General features: G+C 39.3%; 1 protein-coding gene across 11 annotated transcripts in view; it reads right to left on the minus strand.

Annotated features, from left to right (window-relative positions):
* Positions 1 to 2,722: 2,722 nt before the first annotated feature.
* gek (serine/threonine-protein kinase gek) overlaps positions 2,723 to 22,100 on the minus strand; it is a 266,032-nt gene continuing 246,654 nt past the window's right edge. For 9 of the 11 annotated variants that reach the window (XR_011714433.1, XM_071676518.1, XM_071676526.1 and 6 more), the window contains 2 exons: positions 10,686 to 10,825; positions 2,723 to 5,893 (listed from right to left, as the gene is read on the minus strand). Coding sequence is in view for 9 of the 11 variants with exons in the window: in XM_071676518.1 (XP_071532619.1) it covers positions 5,774 to 5,893; positions 10,686 to 10,825 (260 nt within the window). In the remaining 2 variants the exon portion in view is untranslated. Of the gene's footprint in view, positions 5,894 to 10,685; positions 10,826 to 18,586; positions 18,792 to 22,100 lie in introns of all 11 variants that reach the window. The other 2 variants (XR_011714432.1, XM_071676520.1) reach the window with 2 other exon arrangements.

Consider the following 22,100-nt stretch of genomic DNA (forward strand, 5'->3'; position numbering starts at 1 on the left):
TAGCTTTTTTTTTAATTCGTGAAATAATGAATATCCACGCAGAATCTTAACTAAATTTGTCTTGTATTTTTTCTTACACTTTTAGATTTCAAATAAGGAGGGAACCTCCAGAATTTGGAACATCATCCTTTATCACCTCACAGATAAATGATCACTGTGTACTGTACTTTCATAGTTGCCATAGTTGTTGTCATGAGATGCTGAACATAAGTATTTAAGTGCAAGTTCAGTTTAAGGTGCATCATGTTTATCCATATTCCAAAACTGTTGATAGGACAATGTGTGACTTAGTAAATACATGTTGAACTTTGGTGCTGAGTAAACAAGATTTGAGGTGGAAGGCTCAACTTTCACCTCCATATCTTCATTTCCCTTTCTAAACTTTACACATTTCCCAAATATTCATTTTTCTTCTTGGTCTCATAGATTCACTTTTAGGTTCAACCACACTCTATCCCTCCCTAGAAATGCAAACTTTGGAACTCTAAGAGAGCTCAGCATCATTCCTACGTGGTCTCTCTACTGGCTTTCCCCGGAAAGGATATTGTTAGCCTTGCCAGTCAGAATGCCCTCTGTTGTGCTGGCGTGGAGTCCAGCTTCTCATCTACTACCTCTTTCTCCCCCTAGTCATGGTTTGATTGCTCCTCTGATGCCTGTTGCATTAGGGACAGAGTGAATCAGGCCATGAAACTCCTCCCTGCCCATGAAACCCACTCCACTTTTATTTCTTCTCAGAATCACTGCAAAGCTGTTCTTTGTGGAGTTGAGCACACCATCATAAACAGACGTGCTGATTTAACCACTTCTACAGGCAAATCTGTTTGGTCCTTAATGAAAATCACCTCCAGTTACTTTTATTAATTTAAACCTTCCTCCTCTCTTCCAGCACAACAAATATGTAACTAAATCTCCAGATGATTAAGCCACTGTTTTTGGTATCTTGTCGTCCTCCAGCTCAGCTTTGGAAGATTCTGTTTCTAATGATCTGCTTCCATTTTCTCTTACTAAACCTATGTCATCTATATTCTTCTCATGTTGGGCCTTCCTAGTGCTCTCCCAGATCCAGATAGACAAAGCAGATAGCATAAAAGGCAAGCCGAGTGTGCCTATATGCTAGCTCCAGTCACTGTTTGCCTGTTTTACATTTATGAAACGGACTTTTCCTTTCTTTGCTGCTTTAAACCCTCTAGCATTCACTCCATTGCTCTCACTTCCTCAAGAGTATCTCCAAAGTCTTTGAAAATCTTAAGCACTTAAAATTCCATTCACTTTTTTCTGATCACCAGCATGGATTTTGCAGTGCTCTGTCTACTGGTGGTGATCAACTTGACTCACCTCTGGTCCTCCTCTCTTAGGGATTTTTGTGACATTTTTTGACATATTCTTCAACATCTCCAAAGCATCAGACAGGGTGGGACTTAAGTCTTTCCTTTCTACATTGCATTCCTTTGGTTTCTGCACTTGTTTGTTCCCAAATTCATAGTTTCCTCTCTAAACATTCTCTTGTAGCAGCTGTTGATAGAGTGACTTCTTCCTATCAACAGTGGTGTTCCTCAGAGATCTTTCCTTTCACCTACTCTCTCACTTCTCTCAATAAATAATCTCTTCTTTTAACCCTACTCACTCTTATGCATATGATTCCATTCTGCACACTTCCAATGAATATCTCCCCCTCTCTCCTCCTAAAACTCACTCTTTTTGTCATACTGAACATATATCCTCTCAATTCTGACCCGTGCAGCATCTCAGACAGGGGAAGCAGTAAGCACGTTCAATTCGAGTTAAAATGCACTTTCTTCCTGTATCTTTATATGAGCCATTCATTTTTCCTTTTCAGTTTCAGAGCACCACAATACAACCCAGTTAAAACTAAACATGTTTGGCATAACCATACCAAGTACTGTGTCCACTTATTCAACACTGCATAGTATGCTTCCCAAAAGCTGGGGTAGTTTAGGAGCCACATTTATTTTAATTGTGAGCAGCCATTACATATATATACTGGGGTTTTATACACCCTAGTATGTAGTACTGCTCAAACATTTGGGTGGCTCTTCCCCCAACCTCTTCATTAGTCCCAGATTGGAATCAAAAGCATTCCTTCACATAAATCCTCCTAGCATCACATTTCCTCAACCATCCTGTGTGTACACTGCTCACTCCATGTAGCATTTTGGCTACTATTCCTGTGAGCTGTCTGTATCCATCCCCCTTATAACTTGGATGTAAGGCATGTGGCTGGCCACTGCCTCACACAGCATGTGTGTGGAGACTGGCCTCTTGAGAAATTATTGGTATGATATTTCCCCCTCGTCTTGAATAATAAAGCTTTGGAATTCTTTCTTTTGCCTTTCCTTCTTCATATAACATTTCTACCTTTGAGTCAGGTTCACAAACACATGTGGAGCCTTCATTGATTTCCATTTTCTTTTCCTCTTACTTTATGTCTTTCAACTGAGACTGCCTTTGATTGGAGAATGCTTCATTTGTGCCATGTTGGAAAAAGAAGAATCATGCTAAATCTTCAAGGGCTTACTTCTAGATCCTGATTTGCCATCTTTATTAACCTTCATTTTTTAACTTATGATTTTTTTAAGCATCTCTTTCTCAACCTCATTTCTTTTCAAAAATCACAAGTAACTTTTGCCATCTGTATTTTTATCAGGATATCCATCCCAAATACGAATGATAATTTACTTCCACCCATAATAATACTACCATATTTCTAAAAATGTCTATTTTACAAAAGCTAGTATACACAAGGCCATTGTAAAATGGCCATTCAAATCATAAATTACAATACACTACAATACATGAGCTGAAATATAAATTTACAATATCAGTATTCATAAATTTCTTGAACAAAATCACTAGAATAACATATTTACATATTGTACTTACAAAAAGAGACTTGACAGCATAGAATTCTTAAGCTTTCATGAAAAAAGTATACATTATAATTCAGTATCTAATAAATTAATGGACATTAATTTAAATACCCTTGACAAGATTTACAAGTCACTGACAACATAGGCATGACTTGCTACGTTGAATGGCAAGAACACTAAAAAATTATATGCTTTATACATAAGCAACTAATCATAATATTTTACATACAACTACTAAATTCCTGAAAAATCAATCAATTTCTATTGATATCCAGACTCTCATAAACAGGAGTTTCGAAACATTAAACTTGTTAACCGTCGGACTTTGAGTGGGAAGGGGAGGGGAAGGGAGGAAAAAATATCAACAAATAATAGTTCATCGCTACAGAATCATGATGTCCTAAGCTTTCTTACAATATCAAGGCATTTCACACCATTGGCAAAATCTGGAATAACAACCAAATGGCCTCATAGAGTTAAGATCACTAAGCACACGATGATCCCTAAGCGGTGATGCTTATATTGGAATCTTCACCAGAACCACACCAAACAGTCAGGAGGTTAACTCACCATTTTCACCATCACACTAGGGAACACTAATGCAGGCCCCCACAACACAAAACTATCAAGAAAAATTTGACACATTCAGTGGATCTTCACCACAGGTACTCTGTCAATAAGACATGGCTCCAAGACTATAAATATGAATATTTGTCTCAGACGAGAACCTTTGGTTCAGCTACGAAGTGTCACAGTTACAACCTTGAAGTCAGATCTATGTACTGATCACACTGACAAGGAATGATTCACAAAATAAATAATGTCCCTCCTGGAGCAGTTTCTTAAGTCTTTAGTTTTTGGTTCTGGCCTTTTGGATCCCCATACCTTAAATTTTGTTTAATTATGGATTCCAGTAGCCTGGTAAATACACCGAATTCCCTTATAGAGAAATAAGGTTAATATATTTAAATAAATGTGATTTGGTAACATTCATCAGCACTTTTTTTTTTTAATATCCTTATCACAAGTGCATTTTCGTTTACACTCCCTTTTTGTTACAAACATCTTTACATCGAGTCAACTTTACTAATGTCAACCCCATTCTTCATACTACCATGAAAATTTTGTTAATTCTATGATAATTTTATTTATTTGCATTTAAAGGGAAGGTTGTTCTCATAAAATATCAATGTTTGTGTTAATTCATGAAGTCCACAACAGAGACAGTCTCATTTACCTCCTCTGCCATTGACTCAAGTGTGTGGATTTATGAACATTTTAATTTAGTTCACAAAGTAAATGTACGATTACTTTAAAAAAAAGAAAAAAAAGGGACACATGGCAGCATTCACTGACAGTCCACATGGGGGTTTTCATTAGGCCACAGCCAGTCCATGCTAATCCTCATGAAATGCAACTTCAAAATTCACATATTGTCACGTCCGTTTTGCTGTTACAATCAAAACTCTAAATATTTCTTTTAACAACAACTAAGTTCCTGACAGCAAAAAGGTCGAGACTATATGCAATTATCATATATCCAGCCACAGAAGCGAGCCAACATTGAACTTGCCACCGGTGTGACTAACCCTTGCAACCAAAATGATGCTAAATATAGTTATCCTACAATATAGTACTTACCCTCACAGCACCCACAATTTTCTTATTGTGCCCTTATAACAATCTGATACATACTCTCAAAGTTTTCCTTATTTCAGTTTATTTATCAGTTTCTTTGGACTGGAGTTTACACTTAACAGTAAAAGAATGACTAGCAGAAGCTTAAAAAAAGGATACATTCCAAAATTTTCAATGATGACCCAATTCTTAGATAGTCAAAAATAACCTATGTAAAAGATGCATATTCATAACTGTATTTCAAAAATCCAATATATGTTGTAAGACAAACAAAGCACCAACAGGTAGCCTGAACCTCTTCATAGCTGCCCATTATTCTACAAGCTAGAACTCTTCCAGAATAATCCTATATTCTCAGGGAGTACTTGAATGATAGTACCAACAACCAGATATTTGTACATTTGAAGCCAATTTACCATACAGTAAAATCTCATTTATTCACACTCCATTAATTTGCACTTTGTAATAATTCTCAACTTCTAAGTGTGCGAACAGTGGTTTTTTTTATTCCACACACCGTGAAATAAGGGGTTAATGTGCACAATCAATAGAAGTGAAGTAGAAAACTAGTGTCTAGTGCCTTAAAAGTAAAAAAATGTAAAAAAATAAAATGTAAAAGTGGGAGTACCAAAATTATTCATTATCTATATATTTAAGAATAAATATAAAATATGTTCAATAATTCACACGACTCGATAATTCATCAAGGGTTCTTCCCTGACTACTGCGAATTAATGAGGTTTTACCGTATTTTGTAAGGTAAGTACTCATGCATTATTCTGCATATACAGTACCTGGTGTACTACCAAAAAAGCAGTGTTTAAACAAGTACACTTCATGAGAAGATAATTATTTCCTGCAAACCATATGTGTGTTTGATTAAATATTTCTTGTATCACAAAATGGATTGGTGCAGCAACAGTTAACTTGGGTCAAGAGATGTAGCTTCAGGACATAAGTCCTTCTGCCTTTTGATTTGTGACCATACTGTCATTGGCATTAATTGGGTTTCAAATTTGTGACAAGATGCTGAAGCATTGCTAAATTAAATATTCCCATATTTATTTAACTTTACCAATAAAACCTAAAAACATATACTGTATCACGGAAATAACAATTCTAAATATTTGAGCAGATACCTCAAAATATTTTTGTAAACAATTCTACTAAACATAGGATTGTGGCAGCCCCTATCTGCCTGCCTGTGAGGGACCTGCTCATAGTCTCTCTCCAGGCCAGACGTATCCCTATGAATCATAAGACGACGAGTGGTGGTCTGGGGGTCGACCAGGAGAAGGGGGCGAGGAGAGGTTACTGCTGGTATTCGAGGCAATAGAGTGACGTGGTGAAGTATCTCCACACTCCTGCTGCAACGTAACAAACCATTTTCAGACTGAAAGTCTTGTATATGTTACAGAATAAAAACTACACTTTTATCCAGGAGTGGCATATTTCTCCACTTAAACAGTACATTAGATAACAGACTGGTTGGCTCTGCAAATACAGTAAATCACAACGGACAGAAACATGCAAATGAAACCAAAGGGTTCCAAAGGAAAAATTCTCATAAACTCCACAAAGGCTGTACTGTGATATGGTGTATGCACATAGAAGTGAGCTGTGAAAAAAAACATACACTTTTTGTCCTGTCTACTCATCACCCTCCTGCATCAAAACAAGATGAAAATACACTACTTTTATGGGCGTTTTCTTCAATACAACACATACATTTTACACTAAATGCGCAAGCTTTTGAGTGAAAGGAAGGGATGGTCTTGGAAGTCCTGCTTGATTAGTAGGTGTATGACACCAAACTGAAGCTTAACAGTAATCAGTTGAAATAATTTTTAGTTGCTGATCGCACTAACATCCTGTAACCAGGTATACATTAATGAGTAATTAGGGGAGTTTACAGGTACGTACCATTCGTTGGGTTAACAAAGGCAGTGCAAGATGTGGGGTATGAATCCTGGCTAAGCTGTTTTGCTTTTATTCCCGTTAAATTACTACAGTTCTTAGGGGTTCATTCCTGTTTTCCTCTTCATGTTTCCTCGTATCGAAACAGTCACAGTAACTTACTTCACAGAGTACTAAAACACAATATACAATAAATTTTTACAAGTTGAATCATGCTTGGATAATCTATTTTTTTAGTTCGCTTATCCTAACATTCCTTTCCAGGTATACATAATGAAATGAGCCACGTTCTTCCGTACCATTCTTTAAGATTAAAAAAGGCCAGTCAAGTGTGGTAGTTGAATACCTTGTGAATAGGTAGTGTTAAAAGTTTATTAAATGCCATTATTGAAGATAGATCTTGTATCAGCGATCATTCACACCTTATCAAAATGTCTTTCTGTTTGTATGACTAAAACTGATATCTCATATTCTCAAGGAATTCAACGCAACAACACTCCTCAACCTGCACAATATCGTGTACATTATTTGATACGCTAACAGATTCCGTATCAATTTTTTTAAAAGTTATTGCTTTAACACTTATGAATCGTTCATGCACTCTTTGAGAAGGTCTCACTCATTCTAGGTAAGTCAAATGCTCATGAGTTTGTATCCATTACTGCCAATGAAATCTGAGGAATCAAGTCTTAAGGAAATTTATACATCAGGATTATCAATGCCTTTGATAATTTTGAATACTTATATCAAATCACCTCTCAGCCTTTTCTTTTCTAAGCTAAACAGATTCAGGTCATTTAATCTGCTCTCGTAAGATTTGTTGCTCAGTCTTGGTATCATCTTGATAGTTAAATGCTACACTCTTTCCATTCTGTTTATGTCTTTTTCTATGCAGGGTGACTAAAATTGAACAAAATATCAAGATGGGATGAACCAATGAATTGTAGAGAGTAAGGATGACTTCCCAGAACTTAAATTCAAAGACCACACCCTATGAATCCAAGAATTTTGTCCTCTCTTTCCAATGCTTCTGTGCACTGCTTACTTGGTTTTAGGTCACCAGAAATTATTATGCCCATCTTTTTCATCGATTACCTTTGGCAGTTCAACAGAATTCAAGCTGTAGCCTACCTTTTCGTTTTTGCTACCGATACGCAACACTGCACTTATATCAAAATTCATTTGCCACCAATAAACCCAGCCCATTAGTTTGTCAGTTTGATGCTGTAGATGTTCAAGTTTATTTGTATGTTTATTTTCCCAGCTTCATATCATCAGTGAATTTCTATATTTTGCAATGCAGTCCATTATCAATAACATTTATAAATAAGAGAGAGAACCAGTCCTAAGACTGATCCCTGTGGCACTCCACTTGTTATGTCTGGTGATGGAAGAAACTTCTAAAGGATATTTAAACTGTGGGAAAATTTAGAAATATGATGATGAGCAAAGACAAGGGAGCAAATGGGAACTTCAGTGAAGGGGGCTAATAGGGAGGTGATAACAAGTAGTGGTGATGGGAGAAGATGGAGTGAGTATTTTGAAGGTTTCTTGAATGTGTTTGATGATAGAGTGGCAGATATAGGGTGTTTTGGTCAAGGTGGTGTGCAAAGTGAGAGGGTTAGGGAAAATGATTTGGTAAACAGAGAAGAGGTAGTTAAAGCTTTGCGGAAGATGAAAGCCGGCAAGGCAGCAGGTTTGGATGGCATTGCAGTGGAATTTATTAAAAAAGGGGGTGACTGTATTGTTGACTGGTTGGTAAGGTTATTTAATGTATGTGTGATTCATGGTGAGGTGCCTGGGGATTGGCGGAATGCTTGCATAGTGCCATTGTACAAAGGCAAAGGGGATAAGAGTGAGTGCTCAAATTACAGAGGTATAAGTTTGTTGAGTATTCCTGGGAAATTATATGGGAGGGTATTGATTGAGAGGGTGAAGGCATGTACAGAGCATCAGATTGGGGAAGAGCAGTGTGGTTTCAGAAGTGGTAGAGGATGTGTGGATCAGGAGTTTGCTTTGAAGAATGTATGAGAAATACTTAGAAAAGCAAATGGATTTGTATGTAGCATTTATGGATCTGGAGAAGGCATATGATAGAGTTGATAGAGATGCTCTGTGGAAGGTATTAAGAATATATGGTGTGGAAGGCAAGTTGTTAGAAGCAGTGAAAAGTTTTTATCGAGGATGTAAGGCATGTGTACGTGTAGGAAGAGAGGAAAGTGATTGGTTCTCAGTGAATGTAGGTTTGCGGCAGGGGTGTCTAATGTCTCCATGGTTGTTTAATTTGTTTATGGATGGGGTTGTTAGGGAGATGAATGCAAGAGTTTTGGAAAGAGGGGCAGGTATGCAGTCTGTTGTGGATGAGAGAGCTTGGGAAGTGAGTCAGTTGTTGTTCGCTGATGATACAGCGCTGGTGGCTGATTCATGTGAGAAACTGCAGAAGCTGATGACTGAGTTTGGTAAAGTGTGTGAAAGAAGAAAGTTAAGAGTAAATGTGAATAAGAGCAAGGTTATCAGGTACACTTGGGTTGAGGGTCAAGGCAATTGGGAGGTAAGTTTGAATGTAGAAAAACTGGAGGAAGTACAGTGTTTTAGATATCTGGGAGTGGATCTGGCAGCGGATGGAACTATGGAAGCAGAAGTGAATCATAGGGTGGGGGGAGGGGGCGAAAATTCTGGGAGCCTTGACGAATGTTTGGAAGTCGAGAACAATATCTGGGAAAGCAAAAATAGGTATGTTTGAAGGAATAGTGGTTCCAACAATGCTGTATGGTTGCGAGGTGTGGGCTATGGATAGAGTTGTGCGCAGGAGGGTGGATGTGCTGGAAATGAGATGTTTGAGGACAATATGTGGTGTGAAGGGGTTTGATCAAGTAAGTAATGTAAGGGTAAGAGAGAGATGTGTGGAAATAAAAAGTAAGTGGTTGAGAGAGCATAAGAGGGTGTTTTGAAATGGTTTGATCACATGGTGAGAATGAGAGAGGAAAGATTGACCAAGAGGATATATGTCACAGGTGGAGGGAAAGAGGAGAAGTGGGAGACCAAATTGGAGGTGGAAAGATGGAGTGAAAAAGATTCTGAGTGATCAGGGCCTAAACATGCAGGAGGGTGAAAGGCGTGCAAGGAATAGAGTGAACTGGAACGATGTGGTATACCGGGGTCAACGTGCTGTTAATGGATTGAACCAGGGCATGTGAAGCATCTGGGATAAACCATAGAAAGTTGTGTGGGGCCTGAATGTGGAAGGGGAGATGTGTTTCGGTGCATTATTACATGACAGCTAGAGACTGAGTGTGAATGAATGGGGCCTTTGTTGTCTTTTCCTAGCGCTACCTCGCACACATGAGGAGGAGGGGGTGGTTATTCCATGTGTGGCGAGGTGGCGATGGGAATGAATAAAGGCAGACAGTATGAATTATGTACATGTGTATATATGTATATGTCTGTGTGTGTGAGGGGGTGGTTATTCCATGTGTGGCGAGGTGGCGATGGGAATGAATAAAGGCAGACAGTATGAATTATGTACATGTGTATATATGTATATGTCTGTGTGTGTATATATATGCGTACATTGAGATGTATAGGTATGTATATTTGTGTGTGGATGTGTATGTATATACATGTGTATGTGGGTGGGTTGGGCCATTCTTTCGTCTGTGTCCTTGCACTACCTCGGGTTGGGCCATTCTTTCGTCTGTGTCCTTGCACTACCTCGCTAACGCGGGAGACAGCAACAAAGCAAAATAATAAATAAATGATGATGATGGACCACCATTTAAGGGTTACCATCTCCCAGATATCTCTAACTCCACACACATAAGTGGTTAAAAGTATCAACCTTTTCTTAACCCACACATACCCAGTCAGCAGTCCTCTTTTGGCACACAACTTTAAAAGCTTTTCCCAATTTTCTTTTACATCAGGGACCTAAGAATACATTCAAATGCCACACTACTCAACCATCCCTACCATGAAGATTTGATTTCTTGCATTAAAACTGCCAAAGAACTCACTAGGCTCCTCCAAAAATGCAATCTTTCATTCAACTTGAAGCCTTCACCTCTTAATATAATATTTTCACTCTAACCTACTTCAACCATCTCCAAAACAATACCTTTATTCTAACACACTATTACTTACACCATTCAGCCCAGTTCCAAAGCTCATCCCACATCAGAAATGCTACCCTTCTTTCACAATTACTTGCTTACAAAAGAAACCAAAAGTGAAACATGCCAATACCTCCTGTAACTGATGAATAATCTGATGACGTGGCTCTTCTGGTGAGTGTTGTGGAGGTATGTGCTGTGGGGCTGAAGTTGGAGGTAATGGAGGCATTCCCGGCCGACGCATGGAGCTCGGCATTGGTGGGGGTCCACTACCTAAAAGGAAAGAAAAAAATTTAATTACATATTCGTAGTGCTAATAAACATTTTTAAACATCCCCCTATGAATACTGTTGGTTTCTCAGAAAATTAAGATAAGTTACAATGAGCTGTTATAATGATGCTTTCATAATTAAGAGTTCAATGGGTTGCAATGATTTATCCATTATTTAAAACACTGAGATTAAAAAAAAACTCAGGTATACATCAAACACTGTGCTGTGGATACATGTTCTAAAATTCTTGAGCATACTGTGGTAGCACAAAATACATTTCAGAGTGACCACAAAGATATTGTGGGAAATTTCAAAAACCATGACAGAGGAAGTCAAACAGCTTTTACAAAATAATCAAAACACATGGCACTTGCATGTGTATTCACTCCAAAGTTTTTTACATATTTAATGAATACTATGCATATAGAAACAGCTATGGAATAAGGAAAACATCTTAGTAAAAGAGTAGGCCAATGGAAATTATCCATTAAGAAGTGAAACAAATAACTTACTTTAAAAGCTGATTCTACATTTCTAACAAGATGCATTTTTCCGGAAAGAGCCACTGTAACTGGAACTAAGGTAAATAAAAATTCCTAATGCTTGAACCTCTAACTTCACTATTCGTAAAATTCACCTTTCTTAGTGGGGCAGATGATGAGAGAGAGTGTGTGTGTTGTAAATGTCTGTGTTGTGATGATGTTTACATAAAAGTCTGAAGTTTAACTCATTTCAATTCTAAAAACTTCCCTCTTACCATAAAGCCTGGTAGTTACTGCGGCCTAAACAATAACATTGTTCAGGGAGCTGTCTGCTTATCTAAGTATTCACTGCAACCAGGAACTATATTTAAAAGATCATTTCAAAATCCCTTTAGGATTTCTAAAGGGGATGCCTATGGGATGCCTTTCTTTAACGGATAACATTGTGAAAAGTCTGGAGCTAAGTATTCTTACACCCTTTCCTCTGTACTAAAAGCGCTTCAACTTTATATTCCAGTTAGCTTACACATTCTGTTGTGCCATTTACTGAAATGAGAAATTATATTCAAATGTTATACAGGATGCAATTTTTATGTTTTATGTTAACTCAGACAGCATGGGCAGCCGAGGCCCTAATCAAGACCATCCCATTAACGCTATATATATTGGTTACCAGTGAATGTCGGTTTGCAGCAGAGGTGTGTAATGTCTCCATGGTTGTTTAATTTGTTTATGGATGAGTTGCTTAGGGAGGTTAATGCTAGAGTTTTGGAGAGAGGGGCAAGCAGCAGTCTGTTCTGGATGATACGGCTTGGGAAGTGAGTCAGTTGTTTCCTGATGATACAGTGCTGGTGGCTGATTCGGGGGAGAAACTGCAGAAGCTGGTGAATGAGTCTGGTAAAGTGTGTGAAAGAAGAAAGTTGAGAGTATATGTGAATAAGAGCAAGGTTATTAGGTTTAATAGGGTTGAGGGACAAGTTAATGGGAGGGTAAATTTGAATAGAGAAAAACTGAAGGAAGTGAAGTGTTTTAAATATCTGGGAGTAGACTTAGCAGCGGATGGAACAATGGAGAGAGAGAGAGAGAGAGAGAGAGAGAGAGAGAGAGAGAGAGAGAGAGAGAGAGAGAGAGAGAGAGAGAGAGAGAGAGAGAGAGAGAGAGAGAGAGAGAGAGAGAGAGAGAGAGAGAGAGAGAGAGAGAGAGAGAGAGAGAGAGAGAGAGAGAGAGAGAGAGAGAGAGAGAGAGAGAGAGAGAGAGAGAGAGAGAGAGAGAGAGAGAGAGAGAGAGAGAGAGAGAGAGAGAGAGAGAGAGAGAGAGAGAGAGAGAGAGAGAGAGAGAGAGAGAGAGAGAGAGAGAGAGAGAGAGAGAGAGAGAGAGAGAGAGAGAGAGAGAGAGAGAGAGAGAGAGAGAGAGAGAGAGAGAGAGAGAGAGAGAGAGAGAGAGAGAGAGAGAGAGAGAGAGAGAGAGAGAGAGAGAGAGAGAGAGAGAGAGAGAGAGAGAGAGAGAGAGAGAGAGAGAGAGAGAGAGAGAGAGAGAGAGAGAGAGAGAGAGAGAGAGAGAGAGAGAGAGAGAGAGAGAGAGAGAGAGAGAGAGAGAGAGAGAGAGAGAGAGAGAGAGAGAGAGAGAGAGAGAGAGAGAGAGAGAGAGAGAGAGAGAGAGAGAGAGAGAGAGAGAGAGAGAGAGAGAGAGAGAGAGAGAGAGAGAGAGAGAGAGAGAGAGAGAGAGAGAGAGAGAGAGAGAGAGAGAGAGAGAGAGAGAGAGAGAGAGAGAGAGAGAGAGAGAGAGAGAGAGAGAGAGAGAGAGAGAGAGAGAGAGAGAGAGAGAGAGAGAGAGAGAGAGAGAGAGAGAGAGAGAGAGAGAGAGAGAGAGAGAGAGAGAGAGAGAGAGAGCAAAGGTTCTGGGAGCATTGAAGAATGTGTGGAAGGTGAGAATGTTACCTAGGAGAGCAAAAATGGGTATGTTTGAAGGAATAGTGGTTCCAACAATGTTATAAGGTTGCAAGGCATGGGCTATAGATAGGGTTGTGCGGGGTGGGGTGGATATGTTGGAAATGAAATGTTTGAGGACAATATGTGGTGTGAGATGGTTTGATCAGGTAAGTAATGAAAGGGTAAGAGAGATGTGTGGTAATAAAAAGAGAGTGGTTGAGAGAGCAGAAGAGGAAGTGTTGAAATGGTTTGGACACATGCAGAGAATGAGTGAGAAAAATGTACTAAATTGTGCTGTAGATATGGGGAAAAAAGAGTGGAAGAAGTGAGGGATTTTAAGTACCTGGGAGCTGTCATGGGTAAGTGTGGTGATATGGAAGGAGAAATAAGGAAGATAGCAGTACAAGGTGGAAGAGACATTGGGTCCCTTAATAGAATAATGAAGGGTAAAGGTGTAAGTATGGAAGTGAAGAGAGGATTAAGGGGCAGCATAGTACCTCCCAACCCTGACCTATGCAGCCAAAACATGGATGTGGAATGAGGCACAGAGGTTATGAATCCAGGCTGTGAAAATGAGCTATTTGAGAAGACCATGTGATGTGATTTGATGGAAAGAAGAAAGAAATAAAAGGCTTTATGAGAGATGTGGGATTGAAAGGAATGCAAAAGGAATGAATTGTGGAGTAGTATAATGGATGAAACGTAATACTTTGGGCATGTGGAAAGACTGTAAGACTGGGAGTTTATAAGAAGAGTGTATGATAGTACAATTAAAGGGGTTGATGTAAGTGGAAGACCACCTGTGACAAGGCAAATAGGGTGGAGGAATACTGGAAGGAGAGCTACAGAGGAAGAATGCATGGAATGGTGTATGTGAGGGAGGCATTTAAGGATTGGGATTAGTGGAGACTCTTTTGCCACGGCCACCCCTTGATGGGAGTTCTTGGAGGGAATGGGAATCAGAGATACAGAGAGATAGGTAATAAGAGTGTGGTTGACAGAGCTGAAGCAGGCATACTCAAATTGTTTGAATGTATGTAAAGAATGAGAAGAAAGGTTGAAAAAATCATGTCAGAAGTGGAGGGGACAGGGAGAAGGGGAAAACAAAACTGGACATGAAAAGATGGAGTGGAAGATATCTTGAGTGCTAAGGGATACAGGGAATTGGAATGAAGTGGTATAAAAGGGTCGAAACAAGATTTTGAATGCCTGGAGCCTCTGCATGCAGGAAGGAGAAAGGCATACATAGAATAAAGTGAACTGCAGCAATGTGGTAACAGCCTCTATATAGGCCGAACAAGAATATAAAAATAAGCAGGGGGAAACCATGGAAAGGTTTGTTGGGGCTTCATTGGGGACAGAAGACTGGTTTTAGCACATTACACATTACAGCTAAAAAATGGATGTAAACAAGAGAGGTTATTCCTTTGTCTTTTCCTGGCACTAACCTGCTACTGTAGAAAATGATGAACAAGTATAAAACAAAAGAAAGAAAATAAACACTGCTCTACTCGCTAATCGGAACATAACCAATATGGATCGCATACACTCTTTTGACTTTTTTTTTTCATCACAGTTTCCCAGGTTAGCCTCAGGAGCAGACAAAGAAATGACCTTATTCACTTGCACCTATCCTCTAGCTGTCATGTCTAATGCACCAAAACCACAGCCTCTGATCCATAATCAAGCCCCACAGACCTTTTCGTGGTCACTGGCCACTTCATATAACATGGCTCAGTCCAATGATAGGACATTACTGTCTATACTGCATCACTCTAATTCACTGTGTCCCACGCATGCATAACACCCTCCTGCATGTTCAGACCCCAAGCACTCAAGCCCCTCTGCATACTTTTGGGAGTTTTGTCACACTCATATCTCCTACCGCTATTTTCTTTTACATTATTTCAAATATGCAGATGGATATTAATCCATGCATTAGGTAAAAACCTTTTGAAGAGAGTTGTTCTAAAAATCCACCTGAAGAGGCAGTGGAGAGATGCTGGAGAATGAAGGTACAGTGGAGGAGTAAGCTTTATGATGCAAATTCACTTAATGGCACTTCACTATTTATGGTTACTACTTAAATATTTTTACATATAATTACACATCCTATCCCAGGGGATAGGGGAGAAAGAATACTTCCCACGTATCCCCTGCGTGTCGTAGAAGGCAACTAAAAGGGAAGGGAGTGGGGGGCTGGAAATCCTCCCCTCTCATTTTAAGTTTTCCAAAAGAAGGAACAAAGGAGGGGGCCAAGTGAGGATATTCCCTCAAAGCTCAGTCCTCTGTTCTTAACGCTACCTCGCTAACACGGGAAATGGCGAATAGTATGAAAAAAAATCACACATCCAGTCAGTACATTTATTTACATATATTTACCCTTCCTATTGCTGCTTGTAAGTGGCAATCTCTGAAAGAAGCACCTTTAGTGATCAAGGTTGACTCCTGAAGCTTTATAAATGCCTTCCCCCAAAAAAGTAGGGAGGGGGATCCTACTTCCACATTTGTTATATGACCCAGAAGGCAACTAAAGCGGATGGAAGCAGGGGGTGGAACCCGCCCCCTTTTTTTTTCATGAATCTTAAAAAGACAAAACAAAAGGAGCCAAGCAGGGAGTACTAATCTCCCTCAAAGGCCCAGTCTGGAGTATCTAAATGTATGTGGAAGTAACCAAAATGAGAAGAGGAGAGATAAGTAGTATAGTGAGGAAAGAAACCTGGACGTTCTGGCTCTGAGTGAAACAAAGCTCAAGGGTAAAGGGGAAGAAGAGCTTGGAAATTTCTTAGGAGTAGAGTCAGGCATTGGTGAGAGAACAAGAGCTAAGGTAGAAGTAGCACTAATACTGAAGCAGGAGTTGAGGGAATGTGCGAAAGTTAGGTGGGAAATTTTAGGCTGATGTGAGAAGTGAGAAAGATAGGTCATTATTAGTGCTTATGCACCAGGGCATGAGAAGAAAGATCATGACTGGCAAGTGTTTTGAGAGCAGTTGAGTAGGTGTATCAGCAGTTCTGATATAAGAGACCATGTATTAGTGATAGGTGATTTGAATGTAAAGGTGAGTAATGTAGCAGTTGAGGGTACAATTGGGGTGCATGGGGTATTCAGTGTTATGAACAGAAATGGTTAAGAGCTTGTGGAGATGTGTGCTGAAAAAGGACAGGTGATTGGGAATATCTGGCTTGAAAAGAGGGAAATAAAAATGTTTATATATGTGAGTAGGAAAAATAGTCAGCGGCCATTACTGAATTACGTATTAATTGACAGGCATGTAAAGAAGTGACTCTGGATGTAAATGTGCTGAGAGGGGCAGCTGGTAGAATGTCCGATCACAATCTTGTGGAGGTGAGGGTGAAGATTTGTACAGGTTTTTGAAAGAGGAAACAATGTCAGTGAGAAGAGGAAACAATGTCAGTGAGAAGAGATGGGTGAGAGTGAGCAAGCTTGGAAAAGACTTGTGGGAAGAAATTCCAGGAGAGACTGAGTGCGGAACAAGGGGAATAGGAGGAATTTACGGAAGCAGTGCTGGCATGTGCAAATGATGCTCATGGCATATGAAAGGTGGGAGGTGGGCAGTTTAGAAAGGGTAGTGAATGGTGGGATAAAGTAAAACTGCCAGTGAGAGAAAAGAGACACTGGGTGGTACTGACAAAGAAGAAATGCATATGATTCAGGGATGTATAAGAAAAAGCAGCAGGAAGTCAAGAGGAAGGTACAGGGGTTGAAAAAGAGGAGAAAAGAGACCTAGGGTGAGCAGGTATCAGTAAACTTTAGGGAGACAACAAGTATATTTTGGAAGGAGATATATAATGTGTGAAAGACAAAGAGAACAAATGGGAACACTATTGAAGGAAGCAGAGGGGGAAGTGATAACAGGTAGAGATGAAGTGAGGAGGAGATGGAGTGACCATTTTGAAGGACTGTTAAGTGTATTTGACGACAGAGTGGTGGATGTAGGGTGTTTGAGTCGAGGTGGTACTCAAAGTGAGAGAGCCGTGGAAAGTGCATTGGTGAAGAGAGAAGAGGTGGTGAAAGATGAAATGTGGCAAGGCAGTACAAGTACAGTAGTTGAATTTATTAAGGAAGTGGGTGACTGTGCTTTGATTGGTTGGCAGGGATTTTCAGTGTATGTAAGGATCATGGTGAGATGCCTGAGGATTGGTAGAATGCATGTTTAATACCAATGTATAAAGGGGAGGGGAATAAAAGTGAGTGTTCAAACTACATAGGTATAAGTTTGGTGAGTACACCTGGTGAGTTAGTTGTATGGGAAGGTACTGATTGAGAGGGTGAAGGCATGTACAAGGTATCAAACTGGAGAGCAGCAGTGTGGCTTCAAAAGTGATAGAGGATGTGTGGATCAGGGGATTGCTTTAAAGAATGTGTGTGAGAAATACATAAAAAGCGGATCTGTATGTGGCATTTATGGATCTGGAGAAAGTATATAACAGGGCTGATAGAGATTTTCAGTGGAAAGTCTCACGAGTGAATATGAAAAATAATGGGGTTGATGTGTCGTCAATGGACTGAACCAGAGCATGTGAAGCATCCACCGTAAAACATGAAAAGTCAGTGGGGCCTGGTTGTGAACAGGAAGCTGTGGTTACAATACATTACACATGACAGCTGAAGGATGGATGTAAGTAGCTGTGGCCTTACTTCACCTGTTCCTGGCATTACCTTGCTAATGCAGGAAACAGTGATCAAATATGAAAGAAAGATTAATAACAATGAGGTGGTATACTGGGTCGACATGCTGTCAATGAACTGAACCAGAGCATGTGAAGTGTACAAGGTAAACCATGAAAAGGTCTGTAGAGAGTGGTTGTGGATAGGGAACTTTGGTTTCAGTGCATAACGCATGACAGCTAGAGAATGGATGTGAGTACACATGGCCTTTCTTTGTCTGTTCGTGCGCTACCTTGCTAATAAGGGAAATGGCAACGGATCATAGACAAAAAAAAATAGTAATAATGAGCTCGTGAAGATAGCAAAACACAGCACTAATAATAATAAAGTCATGATAGCAAAACACAGCACCTACCATTACAGAAAGTTGTTAAATAGAGATTCCTAGTGTTTAAAAGTTTAATACAGAAAACCCTCAGTAACTTTAATTGCATTAACATGACAAGGCTCCAATTACTATTAATGGGAAAAGTGGTGACACAATACTTAGCCATGAGGCAAGCTCAGGAGCATGGTGTCATCATTACATGACTCTCATTAGCGAAACACAGCACCTACCATCTACAGTAAGTTGTCATATGGAGAGCCCTGGTGTTTAAAATGTTAATACAGAAAGCCCTCAATAACTCATTAATTGCATCAACTCGACAAGGCTCCAACTACCATTAATGGGAAAAGTGGTGACATGATGCTAAGCCGTGAGGCAAGCTCAGGAGCGTGGTGTCATCATCACATGGCTCTCAGCACAGGTGAATGTATGTTGGTGTTCTCTCTTGTAATTCTGCATTCCCATGTTTTACATGGTATTGTAAGAGTACTATGTCTTCCAAGGCAAGCTCCTCAGGTCCACCAAGCTCCTCTAAGCCCACTGGCAGCAAGGGGGAACAAGCATAAGAAATTGAGCATCAAAGAAAAGTTGAATATGACTGACTGCATCAATGATGCTTCCATGAACAGTTGAGATTAGAGATGTATTAAACATACCGCAAGTACAGTTTAAATTAAGTGTGTTAAGAGGCAAGTGTTAAACCCCCTACAAACTTTCTTTTTCATTCAACACCACCATCACCACCTGCAACAGCTTCAAAACTCAGCCCTCTATGTTGGTTAGCACCTAATATAACTCATTTTCAGTATCATAAATATTCCCATGTTTGTACAAGTATTAACATGTATTTTAGGGAGATATACAAATACTTGGAAAGTCCAATAAGTCAGCAAGACCTTAGCTTGCTCACCATGTTATCAAGGTGTTACTGTATAATAAATGCTCTGGATTTTATCATACTATTGCATTTTCAGACTTGAAAAATTGGAAATGCACAAACCAACACTTCAGCTTATCTATATCGTCTCATATTTTGTGTTATGGAACCACAGTAGCACTCAGCAAGAGTATTCATGACTATGTTATATGAGCATTCTAGCTATCTACAATAACTGCAAATCTTATATTGATTAAGTTCCTGAAAGAGGCATGACCATCCCATTTAAGTCCAAGATATCCTAGATTCCATTCCATAATTTTGTTTCCAAGACTCCTCAGAATATTTTCTTTTCTTTTTTTCTCCTTCATAACGAATAACTTTTCTTTTTAAAGCAGCTTACATCACACATGACATCGCACAAGCAACAAGTGATTCAATCATGGTTATCTTGGATGAAATTTAAAATGAAGAGAATAAGCAAATGTAAAAGAAATTAAGCTGACTTTTGCATGCAATGACTTCAAAGGTGCCAATATGCAGATGCAGCCCTAAATTCTGGCTGATCTTTTATACATGAGGTAAGATAACTACTTTCAACTCAAAGCAAATATGACCAATTCATGTATAAATGCCTAATGAAACTTGGACAAAGACCAAAATTTCATAAAGAATATCTATATCTGCATTAGCATGGCCATTCAAATCAAATTCTATTGAATTAACAAGTCTTAAAAAACCGTGCCTCAAACAAACATTAACAGATGAGATTGCATAGAAAAAAATATATATCTCAAACAAATTCATAATAAATATTCGTTCTTACTCCATGAACCATAAAAGTATTCAGACCTGATTATTCCATGCATTCACCTCTGTATTTCCAGTGAGAACACAGTTTTCCCTAACTTCACCACAGCACGATACACTAGTTACGATGGCAGCATTCTCTTTATGCTTATACCATCCAAGAATGCCTCAAATATAGCTCAACCTTGAACCATGCCATGAGTCAAATATTAATGTATTTCAGTGCTCAGCCCTGAAAAATGATGGAAAGCTTTAGCAAATTTTAGCAGGCTAAAGACAATGCAAGTTATGGGAAGGCATGGAAGGAGGTGTGGTATGTACAGGAATGAGTGAAAATTATTGGGGCAGAGGGAAAGAAGGATGTGCAATTCTGCTATCACCAAGAGTGTGGAAGTGTTACAGAGCGTGGACGGAAAGAATCAAAATTAGTGTGGATGAAAGGAAAGACTGGGATTGTGAAGTATGCATGGGTATATGAGCCTGTGAATATGAAGACTGTATGAGGTAAGGATGAAATGAAGCTTTTCTGGAGAAATTTGAATGACAGTGTAAATGGTTTTGAGAACGAGAGAAGCATGGCTGTTTTGGGTGACATGAATGTGAAAAGGGGACATGATAAAATTGGTAAGACAGCTGGTAAATTGGGAGTGCCTGGAGTAAATGAGAATGGAAGTTTTCTTAAGGATACTTGTGCTGAGAGGGATTTATTCCTTGCTACACCTTTCTTTCAGGACAAGATGATTCACAGACATACATGGAGGAGGATTAATGGAAGAGAGGAGCAAAAATCTTTTAACTGACTATGTGGCAATAGATGAAAGATTAAGAAAGGCCATGCTAGATGCTAGAATTGAAAGAGGGTTCTTTATATACTCTGACCATTTCACAGTTCTTATGGGAATGAGGATCAGGGAGAAGTGGAGGTATGGTGTAAGGAAGAATATAGAGGTAAAAGTGTTGACAAGTGAGAAGATGAATCAGAAAAAAATGCTGGGAAGAGTATGAAGGGAAGGTAACTGAAAGCTTAGATGGAAGTTCAGTGAATATAGGGATGCAGTCATGTGCGGATGAGGTGTTCAAAATGTTTGAAGAAATACTATTAAAGGTTGTAAAATCAGTAGTTGGTTACAACATAATGAGATATAAGAATAAAAAGGGCAATGCATGGTAGACAGAAGAGATTAGAAATGCTGTGGAAGAGAAGAAAATTGCATATGGTAAACTGTTAGACAGGAATATGCTCGTGGAAGTTCAGAAGAGGAGGGAATAATCCAAAATATGTAAGCAGAATGTTAAGAAGCTGATAGAGGAAAGCAAAGGAAGAGTAGATGAAGATTTTGGAAGGAAGTTGAGTGAAAAGTTTCAGGATAAACTATACTGGAAAATGGTGAAAAGGAGAGGTGGAGGCAAGAGTGGAAATGTTAATGTGAGAAGTAAGGAAGGGGAGATGCTGAATCAAAAGGAGAAAATGAAAAAAAGATGGAAAGAGTATTTTGAAGAGCCGATGAATGTGGGAGAAGCAGTGGCAGCAGATGTTACGAGCACGGATATGGAGGATGGAAGGAAAAAGATACAAGTGCAAGGGCCTATAGAAAAAAGGGAGGTAAGAAGGGCAATGATGAGGCTGAAGGTAGGAAAGGCACCTAGAGTGGATGGGATTCTGGCTGAAATGCAGAAGTATTGAGGAGAAAGCGTGATAGAGTGGAAGCATCTGATATGGAATTTAGCATGGAAACAGAAGGTTGTGCCTGAGGATTGCGTGAAAGCTATCATTGTTCCTTTATTCAAAGGAAAAGGTGCTAAGGAAGTATGTAGCAATTATAAGGGAATAAGTCTGTTAAACATACCAGGAAAGTGCATGCAAGAATGTTAAATGATAGTGATGGAAATAACTGAATGCGGAATAAGTAAAGAGCAAGGGGATTCTAGGAAAGGTAGGGGATGTGTGGATAAGATTTTTGTAGTAAAGATGATCATGGAAGAGCATTTAACCAAAGGTAAGAAGTTGTATCCAGCTTTTATGGATCCAGAGAAAGCATATGACAAGAGTTGAGTGGAATGCTTTATGGGATGTTTTAAGGATATATAGGGTAGGCAGATAACTGTCGGATGGTGTGAAGGCCTTCTATTGAGGAGCAAAAGTTTTCAAATACATGCAGATA

Source organism: Panulirus ornatus, chromosome 23, assembly GCF_036320965.1.
Source record: "Panulirus ornatus isolate Po-2019 chromosome 23, ASM3632096v1, whole genome shotgun sequence".
NCBI lineage: Eukaryota > Metazoa > Arthropoda > Malacostraca > Decapoda > Palinuridae > Panulirus > Panulirus ornatus.